Genomic DNA, 19482 nt, shown 5'->3' with positions numbered 1-19482 from the left:
ACAAACTTGTTAACTTTTAACTATCTATTTAATTGGAGTAAAGCTTGTCAAGCATCCTTCAAAGATGTGAAGTAAGAATTAGTGAAAGTGCCAATCCTAAAAGCACCCAGAAGAGGTGAAGTTTTCTATGTATATTCAACAGCAACAATACATAGTATCAATTGCTGTTTAGCCCAAATTTGGGAAGAGAAATGGTATCATCCAATCGCCTTTATTGGTTGTAAATTAGGGATATCTTAAGTCAACTATACTTATATGGTGGAATTTGCCTTGAAATGGTTTTCATAACAAAGAAATTTAGACATTATATTCTCTATGAGAAGGTGGTATTCTTCACGAAGGCGGAGGGACTTAGACTGTTGATGAACAAGTTGCAACCGTTTGACCATTTATAGCAAAGTGGTTAATTACTTTGCAGGAGTTCGATTATGAGATTAGGAGTAAGCCACCAAAGCTACAGGATATTGTGGAATGTCTTGTGGATTTCGAGGAGCCAAAGGAAATTTTGGCTGAAGAAAGTGACATTGAAGGTCTATTCAAAAGCAATATAGCTTCCATCCCTTCCTGGTATGTAGCTATAATGCATTATCTATCCATAGGAGGGTTTGGGGTTTCTCTATCAAAGTCAGAGAAGAGAAAGATTAAGCAACAAGCATTACTCTTTTTTATTATAGCGGGTGTCTTGTACCTGATGAGGTACCATTCATTCTTGAGGAATGCCATAATTCAACCTGTGGGGGACATTTTGCTGGATGGCTTACCGCCCAGAAAGCTCTTTGTGTTGGATATCGGTTGCCATCAATCTTCTAGGATTCTTTCAGTTGTGTTAAGCGCAGTGATGTCTATCAAAGACACGATGCTAGGGAGAACCGCAAGTGACCTCTAAACCCTATTTTAGTTACATTACCCTTTGAAAAATGGGGTATCAATTTTGTGGGACCAATATATCCTTCATTGATAAGCAAAAGTGTTATATTATTGTAGCAACGAGACTACTTTATGAAGTGGTCTAAAGATCAAGCAATGATGAGGAACATAATAAAACTACCCCCTATAATTGCAAGCAAATGGCCAACTTGAGAGTACAAATAAACAACTTATCAAGATATTATCCAAGATAGTGTCTGAAAGTAAGTGAGATTGGGATAAGAAACTGTATGTGGCGGTTTGAGCTTATAATACAACATTCAAGAGAGCTACAAGCCACACCCCAATCAAGTTGGTATATAGGGAAGAGTGTGTCTTACCATTGGAAATAGAGCTACCCACCACTATACATTTTGCTCTTAATCATTCATTGGGTGAGGTAGAAGCATTATAGGAAAGATTTATTTCTCATGTGCATCTTGATGAAATTCAATTGCAGGCTTTATTACATCAAGAGGTAGGAAAGAAGAGAATGAAAGCAATTCACAACCTTCCCGCTAAGAAATATAAATTTATGAAGGGTTAGTTTAGTGTTATACTATGGTGAGCTATTTCCTAGTAAATTAGAACCCAAATGGGATGGGTCATACAAAATTGTACATATAGGAAAGAATGGATCTAAAGCCCTTTTAGCACTCTTGCAAGGGGTAGAGTTTAAAAATAAAGTTAACTTTAATAAGTTGAAGCCTTACTATGTGTAAGGGCTGACATTGGGCTTGGTGCCTATGCAGGTCCTTCATGATTCAGCTTTAACTTGCAGTAGGTACTAAGATAGTCGGATGGGAAGACTCGTTCCTTTTCTTGAGCATTCATATTTAGAGCAACATTACCACCATAGTTGAGTGATCTGGTGGAGTAACGGTTATTAGGTTATTGAGTCACAAGACAAATCTTTCACGTGGGAGATTAAGGTCTACTACGACCATTATCAAAGGATTCTTACGAGCATTCCTATCGAGTTCAGTGTGGAAGGAGGGATTGTACCTCTTATACATCCTCTCTCTCGTCTTGACTTTGATTATCATAAGTACAAGTGAGCTGATTAGTATGGCGTGGCCTATCACTGAAGATTGGGTCTATACCTTGTATTTTGACAGAGCTTCTAGAGGGCCCACTAAACATGTGAGTGTTGGTGTGGTCATTGAAGACCCTCGATGTATGGTTATCATGAAAATGGGAGTATATTTAGGATCCTCTTTTACTAATAATATGGTAGAATACAAGGCCTTGATTATGGGGCTACATTATTATGGGGCTGAATGTAGCCCGATGCGGTGGTATACGCCAGTTATTAGTGAAAGGTGACTCGTAGTTGGTGATCAACCAGTTGAATGGGGCCTATAGTGTGCGAGATCCCATCCTATGAATGTACTGTCATGCAGCCTTGGATATGTTGCATATTTTTGAGACGATGACTTGTTAGTTAGTTCCCCTTTTCCCTGACATTGGAATTGCTTTGCAGATTCCTTAGCTAACCATGCTTTCGTTGAAGATGTCTTTTTCAATTGTGGTACAAGGGAGCTTTTACAAGTACCTTCTAACATTACCCCTGGACTACTTTCGGGTCTTCTTACTGACACGTCCTATTTTGGTTGCCAATGGTTAGTTTGGGTTATGAGTCAAGTTGCAATTGAGCACCTTCCTATTCTGTCATGAATGCATAGGATTGTTTATCATCATCTTCGTGAAATAGTCCTTGCTATTTATGCAGGGAGTTAGCCAATAACCTGATGCATTTAGTGTAGGGCCTAAGAGGCCCTTATCCTTGGTCGGCTTTGTGCTGTAGTTGAGTTATGTCATGACCAAGGGTTTGTTTTAGCAATACACTGTTGAATGGTAGTGCAAAGGATTATCTCATAAGGCCAAGAGGGCCAGTATTCTGTAGTAAAATGTTCACTTCAAAAGGCCAAGAGGGTCATGTATTTGTTTAGTGCAGGTGCATTTAATTATTTTTATGTTTTAGTGATTGCATCAGGCATGTTCAATAAGGTACATGGAGGGAGTCTTTTTTGCACGAAAGCATCTTGTGGCCTAGTTTAGGTTATGTTCTTCCTTTATGATTGTTGTTCTTTTATGTTATATTTGTTTATGTACTTGGGGAGAATTATTCTTTTGTTAGGGACCGGCAATCAAGGCATGAAGTCCTAGGGTTAGGTTAGGTATATCTAAGGGAGGTTCAAGTAGTTGTCTACCTCCTGTCAAGACATTGTCACGCATTGAAAGACCTGTTTTAGAAGGCAGCCCTAGTGACCCCGTTCTGCTAGCCTACTAGGCAACTGTTCTAGGAGTCTCTGCTAGTGTGAGGCAATTAGAGAAGTCTGCCAAAATAAAAAGAAGAGAAAGTTTTGAATATATCCTTGAACTAAAACAATACAGAGGTGTGTAAAAAGGGGTTCTAACCCCTAAAATAAAAAAGAAAAGAAAAGAAATAAAAACTCAAGAGCAGTTGATTATTGCCTTGCGAAAGCATGGTAAGTTCCTAGGGAGGACGAGTCAGACCTTTCTTGCTTATCACTTAGCTTAAACCGTTTTTGACATGATTGGCTTGTAGGTTCTTAGGTTCCAAGTCAAGACCTGAGGCCAATGCCTTGTTCTCCTTGGGTCACTACGCTCAACTCCCTCCTTTTTACACGCCCGAGTATGGAAACTTTGAAAGAAAAGTGTGTTAAAAGAAAAAATATGATGACCAGGCTATAGGAGTCCTTGCCTCGTAGGAGTTTCTAGTCCTTCTTGGTCCAGTTGTCCTAAGTTAGGCAGGTAGTTTAGACCACCATCTAGGATGATATCTTTGATCGTTCTTTTAGCTAGTCTATGTTGGAGCAGTTGGTTAGCGACTTGCTTTGAATTTCTATCAGATTATGCTATGCCTATCCCTTAAGGATTTTCATGCCTTGATTTTGTCGGGGAGGGGGGGGGACATTCTTATGCTTTCTTGAGTATATTTTTTGTGGGGCATCTTGATGCTTTTATGGTTATATTATGTGCAGATCAGTTCGTGGGATTTGACAGGTTGAGTCACCCTATCCCGTTGGCCAATGAGAGTGGGTTTTAGATCCCGTTTTTAAAGCGAAAAATTGGCCTGGGAAGTGTAAAATACCAAATTTTCATGAAAAATGAAATGGATATAGATCGATGAGCTGGAGTTTTCCTAGATGGAGTTTGATGTCATGAACCCAATGTGAGTCTCGGTTCATCGATTGGAGTTCATTGGACCCTCCAATTAATCCCTGCAAGGTTTGGCATTATAAAGCAGCTGTGTGATCCGGGATTCAAAAAGTGTAGGACGGAGGCAAGTTTGTAGATTTCGATGCGACAAATCCGATGTCCAATCCATTCACAAATCGAAGTTCGTTCGCTCCTTCGTTTGACGAAAAAACCATTTTGCCAAGTACGAATATGAAAGGTGGAATTAGTTTTTTTTTAAGGCTTAAAGCCTTAAGCTTGGTTTAGCTTAGGAAGAATGAAAATGCATGATTTATGAAATGGGGGGGGGGAGGGGGATGCTATTTTTTTTAGTGCCTCCCAAATTAGCAATTCTTTATTATTTTTTGCCCGGTGAAGATCAGAGGCAAGGAGAAGGCAGTAAGATCTTCAATTACTTCACCATCCATCGCAGCAAACTGATCAGAAAATGATGCACTGAATCAAGAGATCTAATTTTAGTATTTCTCTCTCCTCTCTCCTCTCTCCTCTTGTTGTATGTTTCTATGGGTTAATGTATGAGAGAAGGGGGTGGGCTGAGATGAAAGATTTCGATCATGGGATGATGGGGAGCATAAAGGAGTGTAGATCGAGGTTGGAAGGAGCATCTCAGTGGGGCTATTAAGAAGCATCAGCAGGCCTCCAATTTCAAGATATATACGTCATAAGGCATGGTTAAGATGATAAATTTTGGTTGGAAATGATTGAAAATGATTATATTTGGTTTCCAGTGCTTTGATTTATCAGCAATGATTAAGAAATTGAGAAAAATCAATCATCTAATAATTTATTTGCTAAACACACAAAACCCACAACATTACAGTTTTAAGGAAAATATGTGGTTTCCCGAGTTTTATCGTGCCTATAGTGTTCGTATGGGACGAAATATGATAGGAAAATCATTCGCGATAAGATCAATCATTTGAAATTATTAAATAAATTAATCATTCACAATTATTAAATATGTGGTTTCTCGGGTTTTATCGTGCCTATAGTGTTCCTATGGGATGAAATATGATAGGAAAATCATTCACAATAAGATCAATCATTTGAAATTATTAAATAAGATCAATCATTCGCAATAACTTTAAATGGTAGGGAGAAGAGGGTTATTAAGTGTCTAAAGTACGTTGTATTCTGATATTTTTATGATGCATAACATATAGAATACGTATTGTTTAAAATTTAAAGGATTTAGTGGCACGAGAAAGCTCGGTACTAGCCCTAAGTAGCAATGCAGTAATCATAGATTAGAAGAAAATCGTGAAAAGAACTGTCTTTGAACTTTCACAATGCCGGTTGTTAATGAATAAACTTGTTTGAGTATGGTAGTCATACACAATTGCATTGCACACACCATATTGTATCATCCTAGAGATGCATAGCAATTGTTTGTATGAGCGATGACCTACATTGAGAGTGTGAGGTACCCTAAGCTATAGGATTAGAGATTCGATTCCTTGGGGGGATACTCAGTGAGGTCTATCTATTATCTCCTAGATCGATCCATCAGAAGAGTGGAGTATGTCTCGAATGTGTTCTATGTTCTCACGGCGCATCTTGAGCCCAATCCCCGAGGTGTGTAAAAGAGCTGTTGTGATCCATACAAATGCAAAAGTTCTATATTCGTATTATTTGCTCCATCAAAAAGTTTTAGTATTATTTGCTAGTCCATGCCTTTGTTTTTCACCTAGATCATTCATTGCTAGTCTACTTGGTTAAGCAGCAAAATGTCATTGGGAGACTTGCCCGATGGACTCTCATGCTGCAAGAAGTTGAATACACCATCATACATTGCATCGAAAGGCAGCATGTCATTGTAGATTTTCTATCCCGCCTTGATTTTGGAGAACCACCAACTAGTGTGGAAGATGACTTCCCAAATGCCTAGTTGTTTGTCATATCAGTGAATGAGCCTAATCTAGAGCCACCCAACCCTTCATAGTCCTGGTATGGAGAAATGATGACCTTCCTAAAAACCGGTGTACCCCCATCTCACCTCCAACAAGAACAAAGGGAACACCTGGCTCTCTAGAGATGGCATTTTGAAATTGTCATGGGACAATTATACTATTACACTCTGTCTAGATTACTACAAAGAGTGGTCCTCCCTATGGAGCATCTTGTTGACCTAGAGGAAGCCCATCAAGGAATTGTCAGTGTGGCCACTTCACTACTGAAATTACAACATGTAGAATCTAGCAAGATGGATTATGGTGGCCAGCCATGCATGGTGATGTCTACAACAAGTGGATCCGCCATTGTGACTCTAGGCCAGTCGCCTAGAGCTAGAGACCGCTTGCCACTCCAACCAATCATACATCTAGAATCCTTCCAAAAGTGGAGACTCAACTTCATCGATCCAATTTCTCTTACTATGATACAAAGAAACAAATATATCCTGATGGCAACATATTATTGTACCAAATGGGTCAAAGCATGGCCCCTATCAAACAATACCACTAAGTCAGTTTCCAAATGTCTATTCAATGATATCTTCATCAGATATGGCACTCCCATCAAACTAGTTAGCAATAGAGGAACACATTTTGTAAATAAGGTCATCAAGGAGCTTATATTATTCTTTCTCATTGTACATAAGATATCTTCTCCTTACTACCCACGAGGTAATGGCTTAGGTGAGTCGACCAACAAGGTCTTATGTAAAATTCTAACCAACAGAATAGAAACGATTGGGACACTAAGCTTCCCGCAACACTATGGACCTTCTAGACTTCCTTCAAATCCACATAATATCTAAGAGAACAATAAATGTTTTCCAAGATCTTCATGAAATCTTTCCACCAAGGGTAATCAAGTGAGTGAAAGGAAGATTGGTACATAGGTGAAAGTCTAGGTAATCATGCCATAGTTCTTTGGATCTATAGATCGTATAAAATTCCTCATGCACATGATATAGAAAGACATAACAGAGTGTTACTAATTATTACAAGTTTGTATATTATATTTTGGTGATAATAAAATGATCCTTAGAGGGTTTACAACTATTTACAGAGATTATCTCCTTAATATTTTTACAAGGTTATTGATTAATACATTGAGCTTTATAATTTTTTTATTTGGACCCTTGAATTTTCTTTCCTTGCAAAGTATCGGTTGGTCTAAATTTGTATTCTGGCATGTATTGGTAATGGAATTCTTTTTACATCAATGACCATAAGGGGATAGTCAATGCATATATTGGGTACAAAAGATTTGTGGGATCTCATTTGAATGCCCTTAGGATTCACCAATTTTGTGATTGCAAATAAGCATATTGACTTTGGTTTATCAATTGATCATTTACACAAATAAGAGCTTGTGAGCATTTGGTTTTGAAGAATGAAAAGACTTCGACCAAACTAAGTTCTTCAAGGATTTTAGCTCTCATTAAATCATTTTTCGATGTGCCTAACTTTTTAAGCATCAATTAAGTAATTTCCATCTTGCAATTTCCACTTGATTTTTTTACCAATCCAATCTAAGGATAGCTTTAAATGTAACCGAGGAAACATTACGTTGATGTTGGATAGAGAGGACAAGCCGTACATGCCCCACAACCAATCTTGAGCTATTCCACTAGAGCTTCACGTCATCGTGATGATTATGATCCCTCTAATCCTCAAAACACATCATGCTTCAAGAGTTGGTTAAAGAATTCCTTTAAGAAAATATCATAGCTTTAATCAACTATTCACAAGCACTAAATTTTCCAAGTTAATATGTTTATTTATATTACAAAAATCAATATCTATTAGCTTAACATCGTATTTAATGATGGAGCATTCTAAAATTTATGCTTTGATACTGCATGAGATGTACTCAATCCTAAATTATAGGAGGATAGTTTGGAAATCCTCGAAGGACTCAATCCTAGTCATCACCATTCGTGCTACTTGCAATCATGTAGATTTAGGCAACTAGGTTTTCCCTAGCTCTACCTTGCAAGTAAAGCATTCGAGCTCATCCCACGAGGATCAACCTATGGATTCCTAAATGACACAATTATTGTCTCTAGTAGTAGTCTAGCATCAAGCTAATACGATCATTATTGCACGAGCCATTAGAGGCTTAAAAAGGGAAAAGCACCACACCTGGTTCAATGAGAGTGAGAAATGAGGGGGAGGTCAGTGCCAACCCCTTTGCCTATAAGGCATAGTCTCACACTAACTGTCTAAAAGAGTGCTTAGCCCATTATAAGACTTGGCCCTAAGAATAGTCACGTTTTTCAGCTCCTTTTCTAAAACTTTGGGGAAACTCACTTAATTAATCAAGTCCAGCCAACCATAGGACAGTTTTGTTAGAAAGATCGCCCACCCACTTCCCCTTAATAACATCCCATATTTTAGTTATCTAAGCAAGCTACTACTCATGCTATATGAAACATATAAAAACATCTTCCTTGATTAATCTTTACACGGGGTTCATTGACACATTCTTAAATATAAGCACTAAAATAATCTTTTTAAAAAACATAGTGATTTATATTATTATCATGATTATAACTGCTCCAAAGAGCTAACCAACCAAAAAATTAAGTTGCCATACTGCCATGTTCGTCCTGAGCCTTCTATAATGCTAAACCATATTGGGCTCATATAGATTTTCTTCCCTATGTTAGAATCACGATCGAGATTATAACATTAGACTAGAGCCCTATAGGTTCTCACTCGCATCGTAAGGAAGAACTTTTCTATATGGATGACCATACATACCTTAAGCAATGCTCGGTCATCTTACGCAGTTTATACACAACTTTGGGTGAAGAGTAACCTAGGTGTGGCCCTAGGGATGACATCATGCCTCAATCTCATATGATTGTTGAGGGCAAGTACATTATTAGAATTTTTTTCCATAATTTAATGCAACCAAAATCAATCAACAAAAAATTAACAACCAATCAATAACTACTCCTTTCCAAACAAGGATCAAGTTAAACTTATCAATGGAAATTTTTTATAATTTTCCTTCAACTACTAAAATCCAACTCTTAATTTTACTTTAACTTCACACGTGTGAATGCACCTTAACGAAACTTAAGGTATCCAAATTGATTTTTCATCAATTTGGAAAATTTAAAAAAATCTTACTATTTATTATACATCTTTCATTAACTACAAAAAATATAAGCACAAAGTGCAAAATCGATAAGAAAAATAATTTATTCAACATGATTTCTAGGCTATGACTGCAAAATTACTAACTTTCATTAACCTTTTAATAATTTTGAAAATATAAAATCCATCTAAGAATTTTAACTTTTTTGATAATTCATAAGGTTAAAATATATTTTACAAATACAAAATCCATCTAATAATTTTAACTTTTTAATAATTCATAAGGTTAAAATATATATATTTCATATTTTAAATAATTTTTCAAATAAAAAATCCATCTAAAATTTTTAACTTTTTTATAATTCATAAGGTTAAAATATATTTTTTAATATATTTCTAGCTAAATTTATTAGTTTCTTAAATAAAATTAAGCTTTCAACTTCTAATCTTATTTTATTTTATTTTTTAAGTCTCTTTTAGTTTTGTTCTCAATAAACTATGCTTTTATGTTACCTACATAAGTTAAATTATATTTTTTAATTTTAACTTATTAAGCTTTGATACTTTTTAGCAAAAGTTTTGTTATACTTCCTAGTTTAGACAATTAACAATAATTTAGAAACCAATGGAGATAAGATAAGTTACAAAAAGAATTATAAGTTGTATTGGAGATTATTTTGACTAAATACACATATTTTTTTTAGTTAATCTTAGCCAAAGTTAACCTCTTAATCTAATTTTATAATTTTGTCCAAAAATATACTCTCTTGATATTTTCAAGTATTGATTTGGTCAATTGTTCCTTATTCTTAAAGCATTCTTATTCGATACATTTTGTACATCATCAAAAAATCTAAATTTTAATTTGATGTATAATATTTGAATTACTAATTATTTATTCAAATATTTCAATCCCAAGATGCTTATAACTCAAACTTTACTTTAGTCCGAATAGATTTAGGTTTACATGTGTATATTAAGTAACTATTATTTGTTTAATCTCTCTATATTACGTAGCTATTATTTAGTTTATTATATCTTCAAATTTATCTTACCTTCATTAAAATGTAAACCTCCTTGATTCACCTAAGATTATTTAGTGGAATTTTTAATTATATATATCTAAATTCATTAATATAGATTTCAATATTTATGCTTACTATATGTTTTTACCTAACTATTTATTTACGCATACTATATGCATTCTTTATATATTTATATAAAGATAATATTTAGGTAAATCTAAATATTACCTATAGTAGATTTCTTTAGTGGTATCAATTTAATTTAAGTTTTAAATAAAAATAATAGTAAAATATTAGATTTAATATGTGTTTTTATCAAAATAAGCTTTTTTTACAAAATGCTTTACTATTTTTTTATGTGGTTTATTTTTAGAAAGTTTTTCTAAGTTTTTTTATAAATGCAATAGGATTACATGTAAATTAAGAGAACTGGATGAAAACTTAGTTTTGTTGCTTCTCCTTGATTCCGAGTCGGAATTGAGAGCTTTTGGAGTCGTTTTAGAGGTGGTTGCACATTTCAAGCAATGCTAATGTTAAAACTATATGATTTGACACAGAGAATTTTCTACATCAACTACTACGAGCTATAGGAAATCTCTTAATATACAAAACTTTGTGGTTTGATTGATATTAATATTTTCTATAAAATTTTATATATAACATAAATGTAAATAACTATGTAAATCAATATTCCATAATAGAGGATGGCAAACCATGGCTTTTGTTATGAGGGAGATTGGGCCCTATTGTGTGTTTTTCTCTTATTCTTTGTGAATTTGCTAGCTTATTCAAGTTCTTTTATATTTAAATAAGTTGTCTATATCTAAGATTTGAGATGCTAGATTTGCCACATTGTCCACTTTGCAACAAAGCATGGGTTGAGGTGGTTAAGCAAAATAGCCAACAAGGAGTCAATCTAGGGAACATACAAGGTAAGCATGCTGATGGTGAAGATTGGCACACATTTAGGAGCAACAGGAGCAAAGGTAAATAAGGTGCTAACATCCTCGAAAAGTCCTTGACAAAGTCCCCCCAAATTAGAATTTTCTAGAATTATAGAGCATCCATCTCTAAATACAATAGAGGAAAGGTTAATGCATTCACTAATCTCAATATGATCGCTTTGGAGCAATTAGAGTTGTAATGCTTAGGACTGGATGCTAATTATGAATGCCCTCCACCTATGATGGTGCAAATTAACAAATGTAACAAGCAAGAAGGTCAGTATAGTTGCATATGTGGTTCAAGGAGCATGGCAATGGTATGGCTAGTAAGAAGGCATATGAGAAAGGTAGTAAATCCTGTTAATCCAATAAATAAAGGTGCTAGATCAAGTTAAATTGGTATTCTTTACTATTAAGGGGCTCAATGGAGAGGTTAAAAGAGGTATATTTTGGATATCAATATACGCTCACCAATTTGATATAATGCTCATACAAGAGCACAAATTTGCATAACTAGAGAGGTGCTACATTTTCTTACAGAGACTATACATGCTTCATGGTTGGCACTCCATGTAAGGGTTCGAGATGTTTCATACTAATCAAGAGTAGCAGGAATCCAAAACCAAAATTCAACTCACTTGATGGCAAGCTACTTTAAACATCATTTGAATAAGAGGGCTCCTTAATAAACATACTGAACTTGTATGGGTATATTGCCACAAGGCTGAGAAAGGAATTGTGGAGCCAACTAAAAGCAATCTAAATCTAGATAAAGACAATGGTGAAGTGGGCGGCACAACAACATAGTCTGTTAGATGTTAATGAATACTTACAAGATAGCAACCTAGATCTAACATTTGAGTCTCTAAGCCATGGAGGCTACTTGGCCCACTTAGACAAGTGGTATTGCTCTTAAGATGGATTGTGGTTGCCTCAAATGGCATCTTTTGCAAGTGGATTATAGTTGTTCAGTTTTAATTCTAATCACACTCTAGTTATTCTCTCCTTGTGCTCCTTTAAATGGAATAAAGAAGAAGGCATGTACAAGTTTTTGGTGGCAAATGAAAGGCATATAAATCAGGTCTCTTTCAACTCCTTGTTTCAAGGATCCATCATGGCTTTGGAGGATTGCATATCAAAAGGGGCGATAAACACATGGAAGAGTTTTGCACTCTAACTCTAACAGAGCATTAAGGTTCAAGGAATATGGCTATGTAGTGAAGAGAGAGAAGAATTAGAATGAGCGGACACAATATACAAAAGCACAACTGAAATTACAAAAGGCCAAAAACTTGTGGATGAGGACCTATCCTTACGCTAGTTACACACCCAATGACAGATGCCTGACTTGTTGTTTACTTGGTAAACATGTGAACTCCCCACCCACTTTTGGACGGGGAGTCTCCCCTACCCACTTTGTAAAGTGGCAAACAATGTGCACTTTTTGCATTTGTAACTAATCAAAATATTTATGAGTTTATTATTTTTTACTTTTTTACAAATTTTATCCATTTGGTGCATAAAGATACTGCACCCATGTTTGCACCCACTTTCAAAAAGTGCATGCCCACACTTTGGGCAAGGGTTGATTGTTTGCTGCCACTCGATGTGTATTGAAGCTTCATTGGACACTTAATGTTGTATGATGTACTTGTGATGCGCTTGGGCTTCCCAGATGCCTTGATGTATATGCCTTGAGCTATGCTTACTCGCTTTGCATTTTGGATTTGCTTCTAGTGGGAGACACTTATACATACTTGGTAGAGCTTGGTTCTTTGAGACAATGGGACTTTTGATTCATATATATGCATGCTATTAGATGCCGCTACTTCCGCTTGTGAGCTGATTTGATTCCATATGCTTTGGACATTGGCACTTACCTATGTCGGCACTCTAATAGTGATGTACATATGCATATTGGTTATGTACCCAACATCATTGCTCTTTGCTCAGTTAGTTGTGCATTTGGCAGATCTCTATAGTTGCTTGTGAGATCTTCTACATGCATGATGTACATGCTTATGAGATGTATGGTTTACTCACACTTTGTGAGTTCATGGATAGTCTTTGCTATCGGTGGTCTATGCTCACTCATTGCTAGTTATATTCTTTATATCCCGGTTGCTACTCGGATATCCCTAGCAATGGGAGCTTGCTTTCTTGTCTATTTGTCCATAGTTGGATTGATGTATATTGCTGTCTTTATTTCAGCATTGTTGTAATTACACTTGTTAATATTCTTTTGGAGAGGAGACAATTTGTTTTGGCACTCTTTTTATTGTAGTTTGTGGATAGCTATACTCTCATTTGTTCCAGATCTTTTGCTCACCCTTTTGCATCAATTTTGGGGATGTTTTTCTGAATTTACAGCTATACTCTCATTTGTGCCCTGCACCCACCCTTTTGAATCAGTTTTAGGGATATTTTGCACTTTGTGGGGACATCTATACTCTCATTATTTGACGTAACATGGAAGAGGGGAGTGATTACGTTAATTCCCAAGCAGAGTCAATGTGTAGAAATGCATCATTGGAGACCCATTACTCTTATGGGAGTGATCTGCAAGGTCTTCACGAAGGCCCTAGCGCAAAGATTAGCGCCTATTAACAAACATCAATCAATATGGATTCATAAAGGGAAGGTCGACCCTGGATAATGTATTAATTGTTCTCATGGCAGTGAAGTGGGCAAACACCTCAAACCAAAAGATTATCCAATGATTGCAAACCTGCCATGATAGCCCTTTTAGGGAGATGCAGAGATGTTTGCATCCATAAATGGCTGACTTGTTGCTACCTTTGTGGGCAGAAAATGGAGTATGGCAAGGGTGCCCATTGAGTCCACTGCTATTTGTGATAGCAGCTCAACAGCCACTGTTTTGCATGATTGACAACTAAACCAGAAGGGACAGCCTTGAAGGCATTAGATACTAAGGAAAGCAATTGGTGGGACAAGGATTCGTGGATGATCTACCACTCATATTGCAAGCACAGCAAAGGAATCTTGAAGAAGCTATGAAAATCCTTGAGCTGTATGAGAGGGCATCTGCACCCATTAGGGTCACAGAAGCAGACCTGTACAGTCTGGGCTGGAGGGGATAGTTTGTGAAGAGGGCCTAACATGTGAACCTAAAATTTTCAAATGTGTTAATTTACCCAGCTGCCGGATTCTATCTGCCCTTAATAGTCTGGGGAAAGGAGGCAATTAGGCAATGGGAGTCGATGCTTGGCAAATTCTTGAGGGTCAAACCAAGGAAGGAAAAGGTACCTTGCCCCGATTGCATTGGAAAGCCTTGCAACAGATCGTGATGCAGGAGGATTGCAGCTGATCAACATGAAGTATTTGAAAGATGCCTGGTAATGGAAGTCCCTTGGGACATAACGCTGGCTGTACTAACATGTGAGAAGAACATGACTCTTTTGCTGCGCATGGGGAATTGAGAAGGCAGACGTCTTCTCATGCCAGGCATCGATGGAAATCAAACTTAATGACTTGAGAGCCTCATCAAAGATTGGAAAGAGATATTGAAGGGCATCAATGGTAGCGACTAGAGCGCTGTCATCAATAGGGAGGAGAATGTATTCTGGTCCTAGTTGCTAGCCCAACTTCTTGAAGGACATCAATGGTAGTGACTAGAGCGCTGTCATCAATAGGGAGGAGAATGTATACTGGTCCTAGTGGTTCAGGCCATTGCTAGCCCAAAACTTCTTGGTCGTACAGGGAGATATCTATCTTGCCCAAGAAGGTCCTTATAAAATCAAGCACTCGTGTAAACAATGCAATCAAATCATGACCTTCCAGGAAAGCTCATGCAAACTCTCACATGAAGATGGAAAACGTCATGATCCCGAATGTCCTTTGGTTAAAAGGTATGAGCTAGCCAGGGAGTAAGGAAAGTCCTGAAGTATTCAGAGTTGCAGAGGATCATCTATACTATTAGTTAAGGAGAGGTATGAGGTATTAGTTAAGGAGAGGTGGGGGACGGGTGCCATGTGGCAGCCCCCCAACCTCCCCCACAAGAAGAAAAAGAGAACGTGGGGGCGGGTGCCACACGTCCAGCACCCACCTCCGACCGCAAAAATCGCGCCCGGGCGAGTCTAGACGGGGAGCGCTTAGTCAGACTTAGAGGAGAGATTCAAGCAAATCTGGGAGAAAGAGGAATATCTATTTGCTTCAAAATACGCGTGTTAGTCTTGCAGGCTTTCCAAATGAAAGTATGTCATCGCGATGACTGCATGGCAAAAAGCCGTGTGTTTTTGGAATATCTCATGTATGATTGGCAAGATAGAGCATAAAAATAGACTCGAGAGGTCTTTTGGGCTAAATCCCTTCTCTACCTTGTATTGAAATTCTGAAGTAATATATCTTGTGGCATCCAATTGCTTTGCAGAAGCTAAAAGTATCATATCATGTGGGCCAAAAGTAATACAAAAGTATTGACTATTGGAGTTCATGATTAGAGCCAGGACATGCCTAGTGCTCGAGACCTGGGCGAGTCCCAAAAGTGAAGTCACACAGAGGCAAGAAAGCAATACTTGACCTGCAAAAGTTCCCGAGCCCACTCGAGATTTTTTCGCAAAAGCTCCAGAGCCCACTTGAGATTTTTTTCCAAGACTCCACCTTGTGGTAGCTTGTGAATCACACCCACCAGTCACACAAAAAACTTTTTTCCCATTCAAGGGAAAAAAGTAGCAGGCTTAACCCCAACCGGTTTTGGGAGGGAAATACTTAGTTTTATAACTAAAATGCTAAAAAAATAACTGATTTTCATCAAGACGAGCTTCAATTTCAACCAGTTTTTTGAGAATCTTGCCTGGGAAAAATACAGTAAAGAATGGTTTTCTCTCTCTTCGCTAAAAAATTAACCGATTTTCATCAAGACGAGCTTCAATTTCAACCAGTTTTTTGAGAATCTTGCCTGAGAAAAATACCGTAAAGAACGGTTTTCTCTCTCTTCCAAATCTGCTTATTATTTTTAGATTTATTTTCTGCATAAGTATGCTTTTATAGAGTTTATTGTTTTTTTTAATTTATTTTCTGCATAAGTATACTTTTACAGTGTGGCCGCAAGCTTTCCATGGCTGGTCCCCTACAGACTTGGACATGGCGGGGCTCTCACTATCAAAGAACATGGTGCCAAAAGCAGTCCTAAAGCTAAAGGGAGCGACTACATGGTGGGCCCAAAAATGTTACAAAAGGTCAGTACTGAGTACTGGGGGGCTAATAGCTGCCCAAAAATGTTACAAAAGGTCAGTACTGAGTACTGGGGGTTAATAGCTGAAGAATACGTAGGTCAAAAGCAACCGTGAATATCATCAGAGCTCCATCTGCATAGTCAATCCCCTGCAAGTACCGACTGTGAATCTATTTGCCAATATTGATGTTGACGTTGACCAGATGAGCCTCCATTCCAATGTGGCAAGCTAAAACATCACCTCATGCTCACACAGCCAGCTTGCTGCTCAGGTCCACAAGAACTTTTAGACATTTCCCCATGTGGGAACAGAGGCTCTTTTACCCTGTTTTCCCTCTGGTCACCAGTGTGAGCTGCTTCTGCGGAGCTGCCGTGTGCGAAAGCGCATCATGCCGTAGTATTCCATAATGTGGGAATTATGGCCAGCTCTCGTCTACCCCTTGTGATCAAGAAAATGAGCATTCACGCCCTCACACAGTGCTTTTAAACAGTAAAAAGCTTTCCAGGATAGCACTGAGTCTAAAGGTCTACTGTGTTGTATCAATTCACTCTTGTATTTGCTATGTAGTGAATCGCAATCCTTCTGTATTCTTGGCAGAAAGGTAAGCACCCAGATTCGTCAACAATCTGAACAAAATTCTATATGCACTCACACATTTATTAACGTAATTAAATTCTTTTAGCAGGGATTCTACATCTGCAGCTACTCAAAACTGATTGAAATTCTTTTTTGAGAAAACTGTACAAGCAGAGATATAACAAGAGAGAAAAGACAATGTACATGTGCAGAGATTTGGCAAGAAAGGAAAGACCATGTGTGCAGAGATTTAACAAGTAAGAAGTTATACAGGTGGTGCAAAGCTTTAACAAGAAAATATACAGGTGCAGAGTTATAACAAGTACATACAATTCTAAGAATCTGGCCTCAATACTTCATAATACATGTGCAGACTCAACAAGTGTAAAGGATTCCTACATCTGAGCTTCTAATGCTATACTAGATGATACCCTTAATATAAATCACGAATATTCACACATCAATACTTCATAACCCAGCATGCAGAACCTTATAAAATAGCTTATCGTTCATTAACCAAAGTTCTGTACATCCTTCATAACGAAGGTACGCAACCTTTAATCGCTGGCTAGTGTACACGATGATACCATTAAATTCATAGAACCGTCACACACTAATCATTATATGCCGTCTAATCGACTTAATGATACCATTAATCCATAGAACCATCACACACTAATATCACTAATGCACCAAGGCATTGAGCTATTAGACCAAGGGCTAGAACCTATCCGTGCTGTCTAGTGAACATCCAATGAGATAAATACTTAGCCTTCATATAGACAACTCCCATCTCGTATTAGTGAGTTACAAAACTGATATAAACAGATGATTTAGTCATTTTCCGCAAGATCCAAGAAATAACAAAATGATTCACTGTATACCAGACTGGTGAGATATATATTTCAAGAATGAGAGTATAGATATCAATCTGCTGTTCTAATGCAATTCCAGTAGAAATAAACTAGTTTTATGTACAACTTGACAACTCCCGATTTTCTTTCAGAGAAAACGTAGCAACTGCGAAGCATGCTCTCCTTGAGAAGATCATAGCAAGATTTCTAGAAGCCACCATCGAAACCCCCATCGAAACCTCCATCATAAGAATTATCAAATGCATCATCAACTAAGTCTCCCACGATGAGACCACCAAGGGCTCCTGCCAGGAGGCCAGTTCCCAAGCCCATGCCCATGCCACCCAAGCCAGGTCTTCGGCCCGGCTGCTGCACAGCAGGGTAGTACTGTTGCTGTTGTGGATAACCCTGTGGAGGATACCCATAAGGACCCGCATATGGATACTGCGCAGGAGGCGGGTATGCCATGTTCTGAGGAGGGTATGCCGGTGCGGCTTGGGGTGGGTAGGCTTCGCCTTGTGGAGGGTAGGCCATTACAGGTTCGTTGGCATAGGATGACCGAGCAGCAGGTGCAGAGGACACAGCAGGGGCCTGGACTCTCCCTCCCAGAGAGATGGCTAAGCGCAGAGACCCATGGGCACGCCCCGACCTCCTCTTTACCTGATAAGACAAGATCTGCTGCTCCTCTGGATTGGATGTCTTCACAAGGTCGGCGAGGGGTACGAAGGCAGCACCCACAAACTTGGTGCCAAAGGATCCATGGCTGTAGATCTCCACATTAAGTCGCAGGTTCGGCTGGTGGAAATTCTGCTCTGGCACCGTGAAAGAGAACTCGTGGTTCCACACAGGACTGCAGCCGCCCTTACGATCGACCGGTGTGGATAGCTTGTACTGGTAAAATGGGTCGACCCAAGCGACGGCATAGGTCTGCATCTTCCCAAAGAGCTTCACGTCCTTGAGGTCGTCGGCGGATATGATGGTCAGATTCAACTGCCGCTGCTCGCCCATGGTGGAAGCTCGGATCGGAGGTGCCTGTGGGTGGGATTAGATTCGCGACTTCTGTGAATTGGGGGTTTCTGTTGCGGATTAGGGTTTCCAAGACCGCGTGGGTTTGTGATACAGACGGATGATAAGGGGTTCAAATTGAAGCCGCAAGGGCTACGACTAGAGGTGGAAAAGGAGGCAAACGCAAACACACAGATTGGCAGACAACGCAGAAGAAAGAGACCTCTTCTCTTCTGTTACACAACACAGAAAGCAGAAGGCTAAGAATGAACAGCGAGCCGGCTAGTACAGATCAGGAATGCATATTTCTATATTGTCGAACCCTAAAGGCAAAGACAAGCCGGACACGCTTTCCCATGTACACGCCTCTGCGTGTGGGTCTGGACTCTGCCTCATTCCTACGCGTACAAAGTTCAAACCTCTAATTCCTAGCGTTGAGTAAAAGTCCTCCTTCCCATGAAATTTCCTTGAGCTATACCGTATAATTGCAAGTCCTACATCATGTCTATCAACTACAAGGCTCCCCCATGGTCTACCTTCTCGAATCTCAATATTTCATGAGGTGACCAAGCTTCCCCAATGGTCACAACCCTCCACCATTACTCTCATTGGAAGAGCAACCTAAACTTCTCATTTCTAAAAGCCTTAGGCCTCTCTACTAGAACCTCAATTTCCCCGTGCAAATATTGAAAGGGTAG

At 38.4% G+C, this 19482-nt stretch overlaps 1 protein-coding gene across 1 annotated transcript; it reads right to left on the bottom strand.

The window, feature by feature from the left end:
- Positions 1 to 17806: 17806 nt before the first annotated feature.
- On the bottom strand, positions 17807 to 19156 carry SRC2 (soybean gene regulated by cold-2). The gene has a single exon (XM_087698633.1). It carries the CDS (start codon positions 18785 to 18787, stop codon positions 17987 to 17989), a length of 801 nt encoding a protein of 266 aa, XP_087554759.1. The 5' UTR covers positions 18788 to 19156; the 3' UTR covers positions 17807 to 17986.
- Between the last annotated feature and the right edge of the window lie 326 nt (positions 19157 to 19482).

Source organism: Lygodium microphyllum, chromosome 18 (assembly GCF_053477565.2).
Source record: "Lygodium microphyllum isolate KBCC chromosome 18, Lygodium_microphyllum_v1.1.10, whole genome shotgun sequence".
Classification (NCBI taxonomy): domain Eukaryota; kingdom Viridiplantae; phylum Streptophyta; class Polypodiopsida; order Schizaeales; family Lygodiaceae; genus Lygodium; species Lygodium microphyllum.
Note: the sequence above shows the minus strand (reverse complement) of the source record. Positions and strands in the feature narration are given on the sequence as shown.